The following is a 15,652-nucleotide window of genomic DNA, read 5'->3' on the forward strand; positions in this document are numbered from 1 at the left end:
TGAACGAATACGCCCTTCACTGAACGAGTTTCTTTTGAGTCTGAACGAGAGAGATATTCTCGTTCGTGAACGGAATGACCGAACTACTGGTACATATCTCGTTCGTGAACGAGTTGAATGAACTGGTACATGTCGTTGGTGAGTTGAATGAACTGGTACATATCTCGTTCGTGAACGAAATGAATGAGAGTGTACTGGCCGGGTCAGTCGGCCATTAAGCATGTCAATCTCTATCAGCAATCAGCAGAAAGCGGATGCAAAGCGTAGTTATAGGTAGGCTACTGTGCAAATAAACTTGTTTATATATTCATATTTAGCATACAGAACATAACTCAACGTTTAATCCCCGATTTATGAATGTTTAAATGTCTGACCAAACACTTAAAATGTTAAATATGCAAGAAAACTAAACCGCATAAACACATTTCATTACACCAAATACACAAAATAATGTTCTTTTTAGCAGCATCATATGACCCCTTTAAGACATAACAGATAAGGCACTCTTTTTCGCCACCTGCTGGCGTATTTATGTAATATGAAGAAATGGTCACTGAACAAATCAGTGAACGAATCTGAACGAATCATTTTGGTGAACGAACTGAAAATGAACGAATCTCTTGAAAGAATCAAAATTTCCATAACTACAGTACAGATACATTAAAATGCAGTTGTGACCAATAACACAAACTATATTACACATAACCACTGAACCTGCTACAACATGACAACTACATCATTACCAAAAAAACAAATATATAATCAGAACACATTTTCTCTTGGTTTTTCTTATCATAACCAATGTGTTTCATAAACACAGTTACAACAAGTAGAGAAAAACTAATGTAAGAAAGTCACGTGTCAAGAGCCCAACTAAAGCAAACGCTTATCTCCACAACGGTGAATAACCAAGGTGTGGGAACCCTGACAGTAATCAGTCTGTAATGAAATCGCTGAATTCATCGCTAAATCAAGCAAACTCCGCAATTTTCGCAAGAGCTCGCAAATTTTCATAATTGCCGCAGATTTTCCGCTGATTTTGGGCTTAGACGCGTCCCGTGATGTCATTGCAACTCGCATTCAGTCAAAGAAAGGTTTCTCCATTCCAAAAATGTAATGAACAGCCTTGCGTTCTCATCATGACCGATTTACAAGAGCTACATTGGACAAACAAACCAAAAGCGGAACGAATCTGCGCTACTCGTTTATCTGCTCGGTTTATCTGATCTCGATCACGCGACACCATTATACACAGCGCTGGGAGATACAGTGAAGAAAGCAGTCCAATTCAATAACATCTCTGTGAAATCTTGTGAGAAGCAGAATTCTGTTAAAGTTACAGATATCAGAACAAACGCTACTGATGTGGAAACCAGGAAAAACACTGTTCAATAAACACAAATCACCACCATTCACCATGGATTTAACAGTAAAACTACCGGAACAACTTGTGGCAGAAATGGTCTAATGTTTAATTTTTCCCAGCACTTCAAAGCTATTACCGAATTTGAAAGTTATTCTTAATGTGATGACATTATTTGTTCATCCTTCATAGGTTGCCCCATTTATACAACTAAAAGTTTCATAATGTAGGAAAGCAAACACTTATTTAAAAATAAAAAAGACATTAAATTACCACTAGTAGATGGCTGCAGAGAAGTACTTGTTGGCTTATTAGCCATTTCTACTCCCTAATATATATATATATTTTGTATTTATTAAATTATATTTAGACATTATGAATGACAGTAATAAAAGTTAATTGTATCTGCATCTCAACTACCCAGACAGCACAAGTACATCTGTAAGACGTCTGCTAAAGATCTGGGAAATATCTGCTGTGTAATCTGATAAACGTCCCAGAATGCATTCTAATAAATGTCTATTTGACATCTGACAGGAGACGTCTTAGTATTGCAGATGAACAAACACTCAAAATACATCTTGCATATATAAATGCAGACATCAAACATTTCAGAATTTCTAAATGGTTCTTCTCTACAGATGAATTTCTAGATCGTAATGCTCAGAAACCCATCTGTAGTTGTTTATAGACCCGTTTTGTGGTCACAGCGCTAGCTGGAGGCAAAACAAAAGCGAAAACTGGAGGCGGCCAATTCAAACCAGCACAGATTCGACTACAAAAGGAGCTTAAACTATCTTGTTGTGATGTTAGTTGCCAGAATCGACGTAATACAGGCTCCAATTTGACATTTTAACGCATACCTGCTGCCACTGCCAGACAAAAAACCGACGACAGCTGTGGTTAAACGAGATAAAACGAGTGGACTGGACAGAAACGATCATCAAAATACTCGCGTTTGCAGCGCACACTTCTTATCAGAAAAGGATAAATAAAGTATTGTCTTTTGTTGTTATGGATTATGGTTTGTGTTACGCGTCTATATATTTCTTATGCATCTCACGACTATGTCCGTGTATGAAATAATGTCTGTGTGCATGTGTGTAAAACAACAAACTGACGATTTATATGCTTAATCATCTGTAATTGTATATACATTGTTGTGATTGATTGTCGCTGGAGTTTTTAAGAACTTGGTAAGAAAGAATAATCAAATACAGAAAATTCTAAATTCGTTTCTGGAATTTTTATTTCTAGAAAATATTCACATACATTAAATGTAGCCTACTGTAATGTCACTGTAAACGTACATTATTTACATGAGGTATATACTTTAAAATAACAATTTGGCTAATACATGATACATACATCTTCAAATAATATATCCATCACATTGAATGTTTTACTTTTTTGTATTTTGGCCCAGTTCACTCTCAAGTAGCTGTAAAAACAGTTGCCTGCTGAAATTGGAATGATATTTATATAGCCTATTATATATACATCTTCATGACTAGACAGACAGATGTGAGTTTCTCTTTACTATACACGTTAGGTTTCTCTATAGATGTGAGTCACTCAACCGGAGGTAGTCCTGTCAGATCGTCCATGCTTTGAGTGAGCGGCCAATCTGGTTTAATCGTCCGTTAAAGTTAACCTTTTCAAATAACAATCGCGGTCCCGGACAGTGAGTGACCATACATATGCAGGTAAAATCGGATTTTCTCCAGTCATTGTTAAATAAACAAGCTAACAAACTTCATAGCTACACTCTAAAAAAAAGTGCTGCTATATAGCACTGAAAGCAGTTCTTTGGTTTGTAATCATAGGGGAACCACTTTTAGTGCTATATAGCACCTTAACCACTCCAAAGAACCGCTGAAGAACCTTTTTTTTTTAGAGTGTAACGTTAGTGAAGCGGTCAGGGGGATCGTTCTGCCTCCACCTAAGCTCTGCCCACAGAAAAACGTCACAATGTTTACTAACAGAAAAAGGGTCTATAGCAGGGGTCTGCAACCTTCAACCTCAAAAGAGCCATTTTGGCCCCTATCTGACCAAAAAAATTCACGTGGAACTTATTAATTAACTTATTAACATAAACATTTCCCAGTTTATGTTTCATCATGACTGAAGTTCATTTCAGTGTGCCGTCGTCATCTTTTTTCTCAGTCACGTACAGCATCAACCATCAAGCCTGAACATAAAACATAACTACATTAGTTCAGGGTAAAATATACAAATATATATTTGCAAAATAATAGCATATTAAATGATATCGCTTCCTCACCTGATTAATGTGATTTTTGTTGTTGAACATCACTGCAGATTTTATCTATATCAGGGCTGTAAGACGTGCCTTTGATCTTCACACAGGATTGCAAGCTGTCATCCATGAGGCGCAAGCGGTGTTAGCTTTTTTATGAAATTCATGCTGAAAAAAAGCTGCTCGCATAAGTATGTGGATCCAAAGATCGACAGGACTCCAAATGCATACTTTTTCATGTTCATATAATTGTCGGGAATGGCATTCCATGATTCGAACACAAGTTTGTCGGGTTTTGGGAGGTTTTCAATATCGCTCCATTTGTGATTCTGAGCAAGACTGGCCTTCTGACGAGCAACATCCTCAAGATCAGCAGTCAGGCTTTTGAACTTAGACACCCATACGTCTTTATCAGCTATGTCGGCCAGTTCAATTTCAAGATCAGGTTGACTTACGTCTGTAAATGCAGCCATGTTCAACAGGGATGGATCGATGTTCAAGGGAGTAACAGGGAAGGCTAATGTGGTTTTTTTCCTCTCTGAACTCACAGAATCTTTCCCCAAATGCAGTTTGTATTGCGATGATTGCACGGTGTAAATAGCCATAATTAATCTGACTGTGTGCTTCTTTGAACTCTCTTAAAGAGGGAAAGTGAGAAAGCGTACCTCTCTGTACATCTCTGGCAAACACTGTCATCTTGCGCTCGAACGCCAAAACCTCCTCCAGCATCTGAAGGGCTGTGCTTCCTTTTCCCTGAAGACCTTTATTCAGCGTGTTAAGGTGCGCTGTCATATCTACCATGAAGTACAGCTTTTCTAGCCAATCTGGCTGTTCCAGTTCGGGATAGGCGAGTCCTTTGCTTTCCAGGAAAGTTTTCACGTGTTCCAGACACGCAGCAAACCGTTTCAGGACCTCTCCCCTGGACAGCCACCGGACTTTGTTATGCAGCAGGAGATCTGAATACTCACTTTCAACTTCTTCTAATAGTGAACAGAACTGTCGGTGGTTTAACCCTTTAGCCATTATTTTGTTCACAGTCTGAATGACAAGGTTCATCACGTCTGTGCATTCCGGGGAAAATGTTTGAGCGCACAGTGCTTCTTGATGCAGAATGCAGTGAAACGTCAGCAGCTTTCTTTCTAGCGACCTCTGAAGTAAAGTCACAAACCCCTTCTGTCCTCCTCTCATGCTCGGTGCTCCATCAGTAGCCACTGATACCATGTGGGTAGTGTTTATTTCTTTTGCTTTTAAGCAATCCAGCACAGCCTCACATGTGTCCTCCCCCCGTGTTTGGCCTTTTAGCGGTATCAGCTCAATGATTTCATCCTGTGGCCCAGCAGAGTTCACGTATCTGCAGAACAGCGCTATTTGTTCAATATCGTTTACATCTTTTGATGCATCACAGGCGATTGAGTATGCTGGAGCCGAATTAATGTCCCTAATTTGCTGATCCACTTATTGAAAATATGTTTGCTCTGCTCAGCTTTCCGCAGCAGTTCCGAAATTACTCTTTTTCGTTCGTCTCCAGCTTTGTACCTTTTGGCAAATGCCGTGTGTTTGTTCTGGAAATGTCTTTCTACATTAGATTTTTTGTTGTTTGCTAATTTTTCGCCACATATCAAACATACAGGTAAGCCAGCATCGTCAGCATTGAAGGCAAATGAATCTGTCCATGAATAATTAAATGTTCTATTGTCTTCCGAAACTTTCCTTTTTTTAGATTTATCCATAGTTAGCTTACCGGGGATCAGAATTATTCACCGGGCATTGCGACGACACGCGACGCATTTAGGATGACGCAATTTTTGATCGACAAAATATTAAAACACATTTTATTTTAATGTAACTATCACTTCGATCTGAAAAATAAGAGATATTTCAATGAAAAAAATACAACAAAATAAAATAGACTTTTTTTTTAATTAAATTTTTTTCCCCCTAAGCTTCAGGGAGCCACTGCAGAGGCATGAAAGAGGCAACCCGGTTGCCGACCCCTGGTCTATAGGATTACTTGGTTGATTCTAGAATCTACTAGCTACTTTAAGTGGGACTAGTAGTAACTGTAGTTGTTCTAGTAATTGAAACATCAGTAACCCCTGGACCAGTTTAATGAGTGGATTGATGCATAGAAATAACTTACAGGAAAGACATTAATCCTAATTTATTTTTCCTTTTCACCAATGATCATTTCAGGGCAGGTGACTGAATGTAAAACTTGCTGTTTGATTGACAAATGTAATTCTATTTATAGGTAGAGTGCAAATAATTTTACTTGCACTATCCACCTTTTTCCTGCAGGCGCTGCTGTAAAAACGATTATGGGTATAACTTCTGCCGGAAGTAGTAGCAGCGTTGACTGAGTTGTGCCGACGGTGAAATGTTTTGTTTCAAACAAAACAACACTCGCACCACCCCCTGAGTTACAGCCAGCTGCAAGTTATACATTGACAAACAATGCAGACTGCTTGTTGTACACAGGTATTCCACTTCTTGAGTTCCACACTCTTGTATCCTGCCTGCAAGGTTTTACCCCTACTTCATCTGCAATGCCTGTTGCAGACCAAATCTTGATGACACTTATGAAACTCAGACAGAACTTTGTCATTGCTGACTTGGCAAAACGCTTTGGCAAGTCACATGGTCAAGTCAGCAAAACTGTGAAATTTTGGATAGATGTTTTGTACAAGCATACCAAGGATCTTATTCCATGGCTGCCCCGTGAAACCATCAAGGCCACTCTGCCAGAGGCTTTTAAAGATCATTTTCCAAACACTACTTGTATAATTGACTGCACAGAAACTGTTCTACAGAAGGCTAAAAATCTAGATTCAAGAAGTGAATCGTACAGTCACTATTATGCCAGTAATACTCTGAATTATCTGGTAGCAACTTCTCCATCTGGATTAGTCATGTTTATTTCAGAGGCTTATGATGGCAAATGTAGCGACAGGTACATTGCACAGAACTCAGGGTTTCTCGACTGCTTGAGGCCCGGAGATGAGGTGATGGCGGACCATGGATTCACTATCAGGGACTTATTGGAGGAACGCAAGGTGAATTTAGTTATGCCAGCATTTACACGCAAACAGTGCCAGCTGACTAATGAGGAAGTCACCCACACGCGACGCATTGCTCATGCCCGCATTCACATTGAACGGGCAATAAGGCGGCTAAAGGTGTACAAGATTCTCTCACAGACTTTGCCTATTAATTTGGTCCCAGAGTTTGATAAAATACTGCGAATTTGTGCTGCTCTTGTAAATCTAAGAGGGGAGCTTATCTCAAGCACATAGATGAACATTTATCATCACTTAAACTGCATGTGCTTATAGTTTAATGTCATTAACAAGATACATGTTATTAATACATGTTGTTTTTGTACACTATGTAGACAGTAAAAATATTTACAGGATTCTTTCATGTATTTCATTCTCATGTTGCTTAAAAAATAAACTGATGAAACTTATTTACATTGTATTGGTATGTTTGTATACTGTGTACCACATTCCTCACCCTCTACTTGTTTAAAATTTTTCCTAAAATACATTTCTGACTTTTTCTTATTTTGTTAAACAACCACAGCAACAACTCTTATTGAATTCTCAGTGTGCAATTGTTCTGTTACCTGTAGGTGAGCTTGATACCATGGATGTGGAACAAAATCCTACTTCCCTCTGTGATGCCCAAACGCAGTGGTCCGATCCATGGATGGAGGACCACACTTATTCGAAAGGACCCACCATCCCATGTGGCTTAACACTCGCACCACCCCCTGAGTTACAGCCAGCTGCAAGTTATACATTGACAAACAATGCAGACTGCTTGTTGTACACAGGTATTCCACTTCTTGAGTTCCACACTCTTGTATCCTGCCTGCAAGGTTTTACCCCTACTTCATCTGCAATGCCTGTTGCAGACCAAATCTTGATGACACTTATGAAACTCAGACAGAACTTTGTCATTGCTGACTTGGCAAAACGCTTTGGCAAGTCACATGGTCAAGTCAGCAAAACGGTGAAATTTTGGATAGATGTTTTGTACAAGCATACCAAGGATTTTATTCCATGGCTGCCCCGTGAAACCATCAAGGCCACTCCGCCAGAGGCTTTTAAAGATCATTTTCCAAACACTACTTGTATAATTGACTGCACAGAAACTGTTCTACAGAAGGCTAGACATCTAGATTCAAGAAGTGAATCGTACAGTCACTATTATGCCAGTAATACTCTGAAGTATCTGGTAGCAACTTCTCCATCTGGATTAGTCATGTTTATTTCAGAGGCTTATGGTGGCAAATGTAGCGACAGGTACATTGCACAGAACTCAGGGTTTCTGGACTGCTTGAGGCCCGGAGATGAGGAGATGGCGGACCGTGGATTCACTATCAGGGACTTATTGGAGGAACGCAAGGTGAATTTAGTTATTCCACCATTTACACGCAAACAGTGCCAGCTGACTAATGAGGAAGTCACCCACACGCGACACATTGCTCATGCCCGCATTCACATTGAACGTGCTATAAGGCGGCTAAAGGTGTACAAGATTATCTCACAGACTTTGCCTATTAATTTGGTCCCAGAGTTTGACAAAATATACGAATTTGTGCTGCTCTTGTAAATCTAAGAGGGGAGCTTATCTCAAGCACATAGATGAACATTTATCATCACTTAAACTGCATGTGCTTATAGTTTAATGTCATTAACAAGATACATGTTGTTAATACATGTTGTTTTTGTACACTATGTAGACAGTAAAAATATTTACAGGATTCTTTCATGTATTTCATTCTCATGTTGCTTAAAAAATAAACTGATGAAACTTATTTGCATTGTATTGGTATGTTTGTATACTGTGTACCACATTCCTCACCCTCTATTTGTTTAAAAGCTGCAGGTATTTCTTGCACAGATCTATCTTCTTATCAGCAAAATCATCAACTAATGCTGGCAGCATGTGTAAAAAGTAACATTTCTGTAGCTGTTGCACATGAGCTTCTGCATATTTTTGTCAAATGGAATGTCCATTTCTAGGAGCTCAGTTGATGTCCAGATGACCAGCTGGCAGCTCAGTAGACCCACACACATCATGGTCAACTGGACCTGAAGGAAGATGTCACACTTCAAAGTTCAATAATTTGATCAAATTGAATTGAATTTGGATTGCAAAAATGTGCTCACAATATAATTTATACTTTATATTAATTTAAATAGTGCTTTTATTATATGCATATTATGAGTTAGGTTGTCATCTACATGTATGTATGTTTTGTTTTTGTTTTGTTTTGTTTTTGCTCACTTGGAGGTAGTATCCATCCTTTCCATCCGGAAGAATAACATACTGCCCATCACCTAAGCTTCTGATGTCACCATTTGGTCGATTCAGAAACTCAGTAAGTGACATGGAGCTCTTGAAGGGACACTTGATCTCGAGAAGCTTTGTTGAGTCTAGGATGCCATCTGGGCTAGCTGCCAACCAAGGATGTTCAGGATGGATCACCAGGCCTCTCCTCTCCACAGCGTGCCCTCGGCTTTTCATGAGTTGGATGACTAGTGTGAAGGCGCACACCTTGCCGTCACTTTGTCTCACACACACGCAGAGAGAGAGAGAGAGAATTGACGCGCTACATGTAAACGATATTCTTTGTTGTATTTTCTTGTCAAAATAACAGTGCTCCTTTGGAATTCTTTAGCTTTTAAGAACTGCCGGCTTTCTCCGGTAGTGGGCGGAACTAATGCGCAAAAGGCAATCTCATTGGCTGGCGCTCACCTATTATCGTCCCTGTTTTGGTTTCAGCAAATCAGTTCGAGCGAACACACACAACCTGATTAATATTGTTATTGTATTTCTGATGTTATCTATTTTATCAGTGAAGAAATTCATAAAGTCATTACTATTAAACTGTGAGGGAATATTTAGATCGGGTGGCGTCTGGTTATTTGTTAATCTAGCCACTGTGCTAAATAAAAACCTTGGATTGTTTTGGTTATTTTCTATGATGATGGGCCTGGATATGTGTGTCCTTGTCTATGTCTTAAAGTTGATGTGTTTTGCCTTCCTCAGCCCTACATTCTTCCTCGTGCCTGCATTCCACTTCCTTTGCACATCAGTACATGACATGCGTTTAAATGTTAGTACATAGTCGTTAAACACAGTTTATTTAAAGTGGGTCTTCATCATCATCATCATCATCATCTTTTTTTCTTTTTTTTTACATGTATTTACTGACCTTCCACATTACTGCAGCTGCGTGACTACATTGAGTGCCCTGGACCTGCGATACATGAGCACCCTGCCGTCTGTATGACACCTGACGTAGACACTAAAACCCAAGCTTTATGGTGTGACACATTCAGGCTTTGACTCGGCTCACATTTTGCCTTCACACTCGGCTTCACATTCAAGGATTGCCCACATCCTGGAATAGCACACTACCTACTTTATTACTGTGAAGGTATTGGTAAGCCTCTGAGCTTTTCAAATTGCTCATTGCCTTACCATCACAAGCAATTAAATCAACAAAGTAGCTAAAAATGCTACTGTACGTTATGCGCGGCCACTTTTTTAAATCATCCTCACATTCCTCTATTAAGGAAGGGACGGGTATGTTGATGTTGTCCTTTATAAGTTCTGTCAGCGTGTGATTCCACATCTTGATATGAATGAATGAGAAGTGACACTGTGACTGCAGCGAATGATTGTTTACGTCGTAACAGAAGTTCCACCCATAGTTCGCGCAAAGCATCATTTGGCATAGGAAAAAGGTGGATAGATGCTGACGTAAATACTGATTAAATGATTCAGAACTTCAGATTGGAATTCCAGCACACACTCTTAATCATTTCTTTCTTTCTGATCACTTTAAGGTAAAACTGCCCAGAAGAAAACTCCCTGGCAGCAGACAGAGGTGCAGGCGGTGGAAAGGCACCTGAAGCCATTCATCATATCTGGCACTGTACCAGCAAAGAGTGACTGTGAGAAATGCTTGAAAGCTGAACCAGAAGCTCTGAGGAACCGCGATTGGAAGACCGTAAAATTTTACGTTTATAATCGCATTACAGCTTACAAAAAGAAATTGCAGTGCAGATAATGCTGTGAAGATGCAACTCTCTGGCATGGCAGCTTTTGTTGAAAGAAGTTAAAGCCACAGCAACACTTAAAGAAATTGAATAACTTTATTGTTAAACCAGTGCCTTTCAGCTTGTGGCCTTCATCCCGGTCATCATAAAACATACTGCCAACAACATTTCAAATAGAGTTTCATGTTTGCAGTATGTTTTATGATGACCGTGATAAAGGCCACAAGCTGAAAAAAGCATTGGTCTAACAAAAGTTGTTCTAAAGTTGTCATTTAAAAAAAAAAAATTCAAGTCTGTGAAAGAAAGCATGCGGGAAAGTTAGTTAAAAGTTATAATTTTTTTAAATATAATTTTATTTTTTACTTTTAGTATAACAGGACTTTTCAGGTTTTGTTTTGAGGTTTGACTTCATTTGAGTTCTTATGTGAAGAGTAGCTGATGCTGGCTGCTTGGCTGGGGCTGAACACTATTTAAAAGAAAATTACAATTATAGAAAGAATAGTTTGAAGTGGAAAGATTTAAATGTTTGACTTGTGGGTATGATATGGGTTGGAACAGGCAATTATTCACTACATTTACATTTAGTCATTTAGCAGACGCTTTTATCCAAAGCGACTTACAAATGAGGACAATGGAAGCAATCAAAATCAACAAAAGAGCAATGATATGCAAGTGCTATAACAAGTCTCAGTTAGCTTAACACAGTACACATAGCAAGGTTTTTTTTTTTAATAATCGAATTAGAATAGAGAGTGCTAGAGTTAGAGGGTCAATTAAATATGGAAGAAATGTGTTTTTAGCCGATTCCTGAAGATGGCTAAGGATGAGATGGCTGCTGGGATTGAGTTGGGCAGGTCATTCCACCAGGAGGGAACAGATAATGTAAGAGTGGTAGCCAGTGCAAATTGATGAACAGAGGTGTGACGTGCATTCTTTTCTGCTCATTAAATATTCATCTTGCTGCTGCGTTCGGGATTAATTGTAGAGGTTTGATAGAAGTGACTGGAAGACCTGCCAAGAGAGCATTGCAATAGTCCAGCCTGGATAGAACAAGAGCTTGAACAAGGAGTTGTGTTGCATGTTCTGAAAGAAAGGGCCTGATCTTCTTGATGTTGTATAAAGCAAATCTGCAGGACCGGGCAGTTTTAGCAATGTGGTCTGAGAAAGTAAGCTGATCATCAATCATAACTCCAAGGTTTCTGGCTGTTTTTGAAGGAGTTATGGTTGATGAGCCTAACTGGATGGTGAAATTGTGATAAAGTGATGGGTTTGCTGGAACCACAAGCAGACTGGAATAATAGAACAATCTCTGAAAATATTAAGTTGATGACTAAAACCATAAAATCTGTCCAACCTTGCTAAAGACAACATATTATTGTATGAATGAAGCCAAGTATACTGCCTCTGTGTCTTATGAAAATGTATCCATATGTCTGTTAAATCATGCATTTCTATTAATTGAACAAGTCTTTTTCGAGAAGCCATATGGGGCTCAACATGATTCCTATCAGAGGCAGTTTCCGTACAGTTAAAGTCCCCTCCTATTAAAAACAAATCTTCAGTGTTACAATCACTTATTGCTTTACATAATATACTTTAAAAAACCATTCTTTCAACTGCTTTGGTGGGAGCATAGATACATAAAAAAAAAACATAAAACTGATTTTCAGATTGAGCTCTTATCTTTAAAAATCTTCCCTTTACAATTTCTTCAACTTGTTATGAAACTGGAATAAAGTTCTTTGAGAACAGGATAGCAACACCTCTACTTAAAGATGTGTTATGGCTACAAATGGATAACCCATCGAATTCACTTGCCCAATCAGCTTCATTAAAAGCATCACTACGTGTTTCTTGTGCAAACAAAATGTCTATTTTTTTATCTTGATTAGCTCATATAGTTCAAACCTTTTCTTTCCTTCTCGTGCTCCATTCAAATTGAGAGAAGCAATATGAAATTCTCTCATCAAAGAGAAGAAAAGGATACACAAGAAACACCAATAGAAACTCATCTCATAAAAGTGTAGTTCTAATGTTTTTCATTACCAACATTAGTCCCTAACTGTACATTAACTTTGGTGAGAATATTTTTCAACCTGTAAATCTCTTGATCAGAAAAGAGACCTTCACTCCTGAAAATGTTTGCTTTCTCAGCAAATTGCTCCAAATCAGGAAAGTATTCAGTAATGCGTACATTCCTTGCATTCTTAGTTACTCTCAAAAAGAGTTTAATATCATCTACATTGTAAGAATGATTTGGTAACTCATCTTGAGATTGATCAAAGGAAATGCTACACTCAGAAAGATCAGTTTCACTCTCAGTATCAGTTTGACTCAAATCAACTTTCCTCAAATACATTCTTTTTGGTTTACTGTAATGACGCTGCTTCATTCTTCTCTTTTGTGAGGTCTTAAAAACACACTCATCCTGTTCTTCCAATAAACAATGATCTCCTACCAGCTCTACGTCTTGATTTTTGTCAGAACTCTGCCTATCACCTGAACCATTAGCTGACTGCATCTTATCAGATACAGAATCTTCTTCCATCTAACCACAGTTTGTCTTTCATCGCCCGTTTGTTTCGAAGCTGCTGCATCACCTGATAGATCTATTAGGTTTACATCTGCAGATTTTTGTGCATTGTTTTCTCCAACTACATTAGCTGTTGTAGGCAGCTCCTCTCTAACAGTATGTACTACCTCCTCATCTTCACCTGCCTTTTCAACCGAGACCGACAAAACATTGTGCTTGGATTTTTCTTCGTTTCTCGGGCAAGCCCTCACAAGGTGTCCTACTTCACCACAACTAAGGCATCTCATGTTATTAGTTGTGGCATAGATCACATAATTGAATTCATCGTGCTTAAAGTTAAACGTTAAGTCCAACTCTTCTCTGTTATCCTTTAACACCATAAACACAAAGTGTCTAAACGACACTACATGTTTTAGTAACGGTGATTTACAGCCAATTAGAATCATTTTTATTGGAGAGACCAATTTACCGTATCGCTCTAACATTTGTGCAAGCACCTAATTTTTAATGAAAGGCGGTACTTTGAAAGGATAACCTACTTTGACGCCGTGGACAACGGTAACACTGGAGCAAACGCATTGTCAATTACGACTCCACTTTCAACCATGATGATCGCCAACTCAACAGTTTTCATAAAAGCAACAACCGCGTTGTTCATTCTCGAAGCTGACACAACATTCTCACAGCCAACCACCTCTCCCACCGCTAGACTACAGTCCTCAACACTAGCCTTCGAGTCTATTTTCACGGCATGACGCCGTGTGAGGAAGTCTAAACTCCTCACAACTGAAGTCATTCTGCCAGTAATAAATACTGGCAGATAGACAACCTTCACGACTCTACACTACAAAAAACCCTTAATACAAGGGGGGGGAAAAAAGATAGAAAAAAGAAAGAACTTTGTTTGGCACAGCGGCCACACAAAAGAAAATTCACACACTCACCACGCTCCATTCACCCACTCACACGCTCAACAAACGCTCACGCATACGCAGAGAGAGAGAGAGACAGAGTGTGCTACGAGTAACTACAGTCATAAGGACTGGCACAAACACCCTTTAGAAGCTCTGCATGTAGAGTTCTGCAGAAGCATCCTTCATGTGCACAGAAACACACCTAATAACGCCTGCAGAGCCGAGTTAGGCCGTCTCCCCCTAAATCTAATCATTAAAAAAAGAGTTCTAAAGTTCTGGATCCACTTAAACTCTATTTCGGAAGATTCTCTTCATTTTAAAGAGTGCTCAAAAAAGTCATCTTTGTGTAATGGTGTCAGATCTGACTAACAAAGCACTCGATATCACCAACTAATCATTAAAAAAAGAGTTCTAAAGTTCTGGATCCACTTAAACTCTAGTTCAGAAGATTCTCTTCATTTTAAAGCACAAACAAAGAGTGCTCAAAAAAGTCATCTTTGTGTAATGGTGTCAGATCTGACTAACAAAGCACTCGATATCACCAAGCCTAAAAACATGGAAGAATACATACAGCATTGGAAAGAACAAACCAAAGACCAAAGTCGTCTCCAATGTTATCTGAAACTCAACAGAGAGTACAGTCTGGCTGACTATCTGGTCTCAGTCAGGAATATAACACACAGACATTTACTGACCAAGTACAGACTGAGTGACCACCAGCTGGCCATAGAGAGAGGACGACATAAAAACACGTGGTTACCTAAAGAAGAGCGCATCTGTACTGAATGTAGATCAGGATCAGTTGAGACGGAGGAGCACTTCCTCCTTCACTGTGACAAATACACATCCTTAAGAGACTCACTGTACAGTCAAATACAGCAGAGCATTCCTGACTTCCAGTCGCTCCATGAAAACCACAAATTAAGAATATTACTTGGTGAAGGACCTACTTCCTCTTTGGTAGCACATTATATTTATAAATGCCACAAACTAAGAGTTAAAGAGTGAACACATCTGCATTAGTAGTACCATCAATGTTTATATAAATATATATATACAGTATGTGGATGTATTTTACGTGTATTTTTGTTTTATTTGTTTTTATTCTGCTATGTGCAATGCTTTGGCAATATGTACCTAAGTATGTCATGCCAATAAATGTCATGTCATGTCAGTCAGTAGGCTAGTTGTGTATAGGTTTTTACTGTTTTACTTCATTGTTTTATGCCTGTATTTATGTAGCACCGTGGTCCTGTGAGGCATGACATTTCGTTCCACTGTATGTCCCCACATGTAGCAGAATGACAATAAAGCTCAACTTGAACTTGAACTTGAACTTGAAAGCAATATGAATTGAATTGAGTGTGGTAGCGTTTTTGTGATTTATGAGGACACAAATTTGTATAATGACATGGGTATGACATAGGTATTACAACGAGAAGATGATTTATGAGGACATTTCGAGTGTCCCCGTATTTCAAAAGTCTACCTAAGAGAGTCTCTACG

General features: G+C 38.9%; 1 protein-coding gene across 1 annotated transcript in view; it reads left to right on the top strand.

Annotated features, from left to right (window-relative positions):
- LOC107732929 (uncharacterized) overlaps positions 1 to 10,710 on the top strand; it is a 27,773-nt gene extending 17,063 nt beyond the window's left edge. The window contains exon 4 of the mRNA XM_016544368.1: positions 10,487 to 10,710. Within this exon, the coding sequence (XP_016399854.1) occupies positions 10,487 to 10,710 (224 nt within the window). The remainder of the gene's footprint in view (positions 1 to 10,486) is intronic.
- Positions 10,711 to 15,652: the final 4,942 nt, after the last annotated feature.

This window comes from Sinocyclocheilus rhinocerous, unplaced genomic scaffold, assembly GCF_001515625.1.
Source record: "Sinocyclocheilus rhinocerous isolate Xijiao unplaced genomic scaffold, SAMN03320098_v1.1 scaffold4992, whole genome shotgun sequence".
Classification (NCBI taxonomy): Eukaryota; Metazoa; Chordata; class Actinopteri; order Cypriniformes; family Cyprinidae; genus Sinocyclocheilus; species Sinocyclocheilus rhinocerous.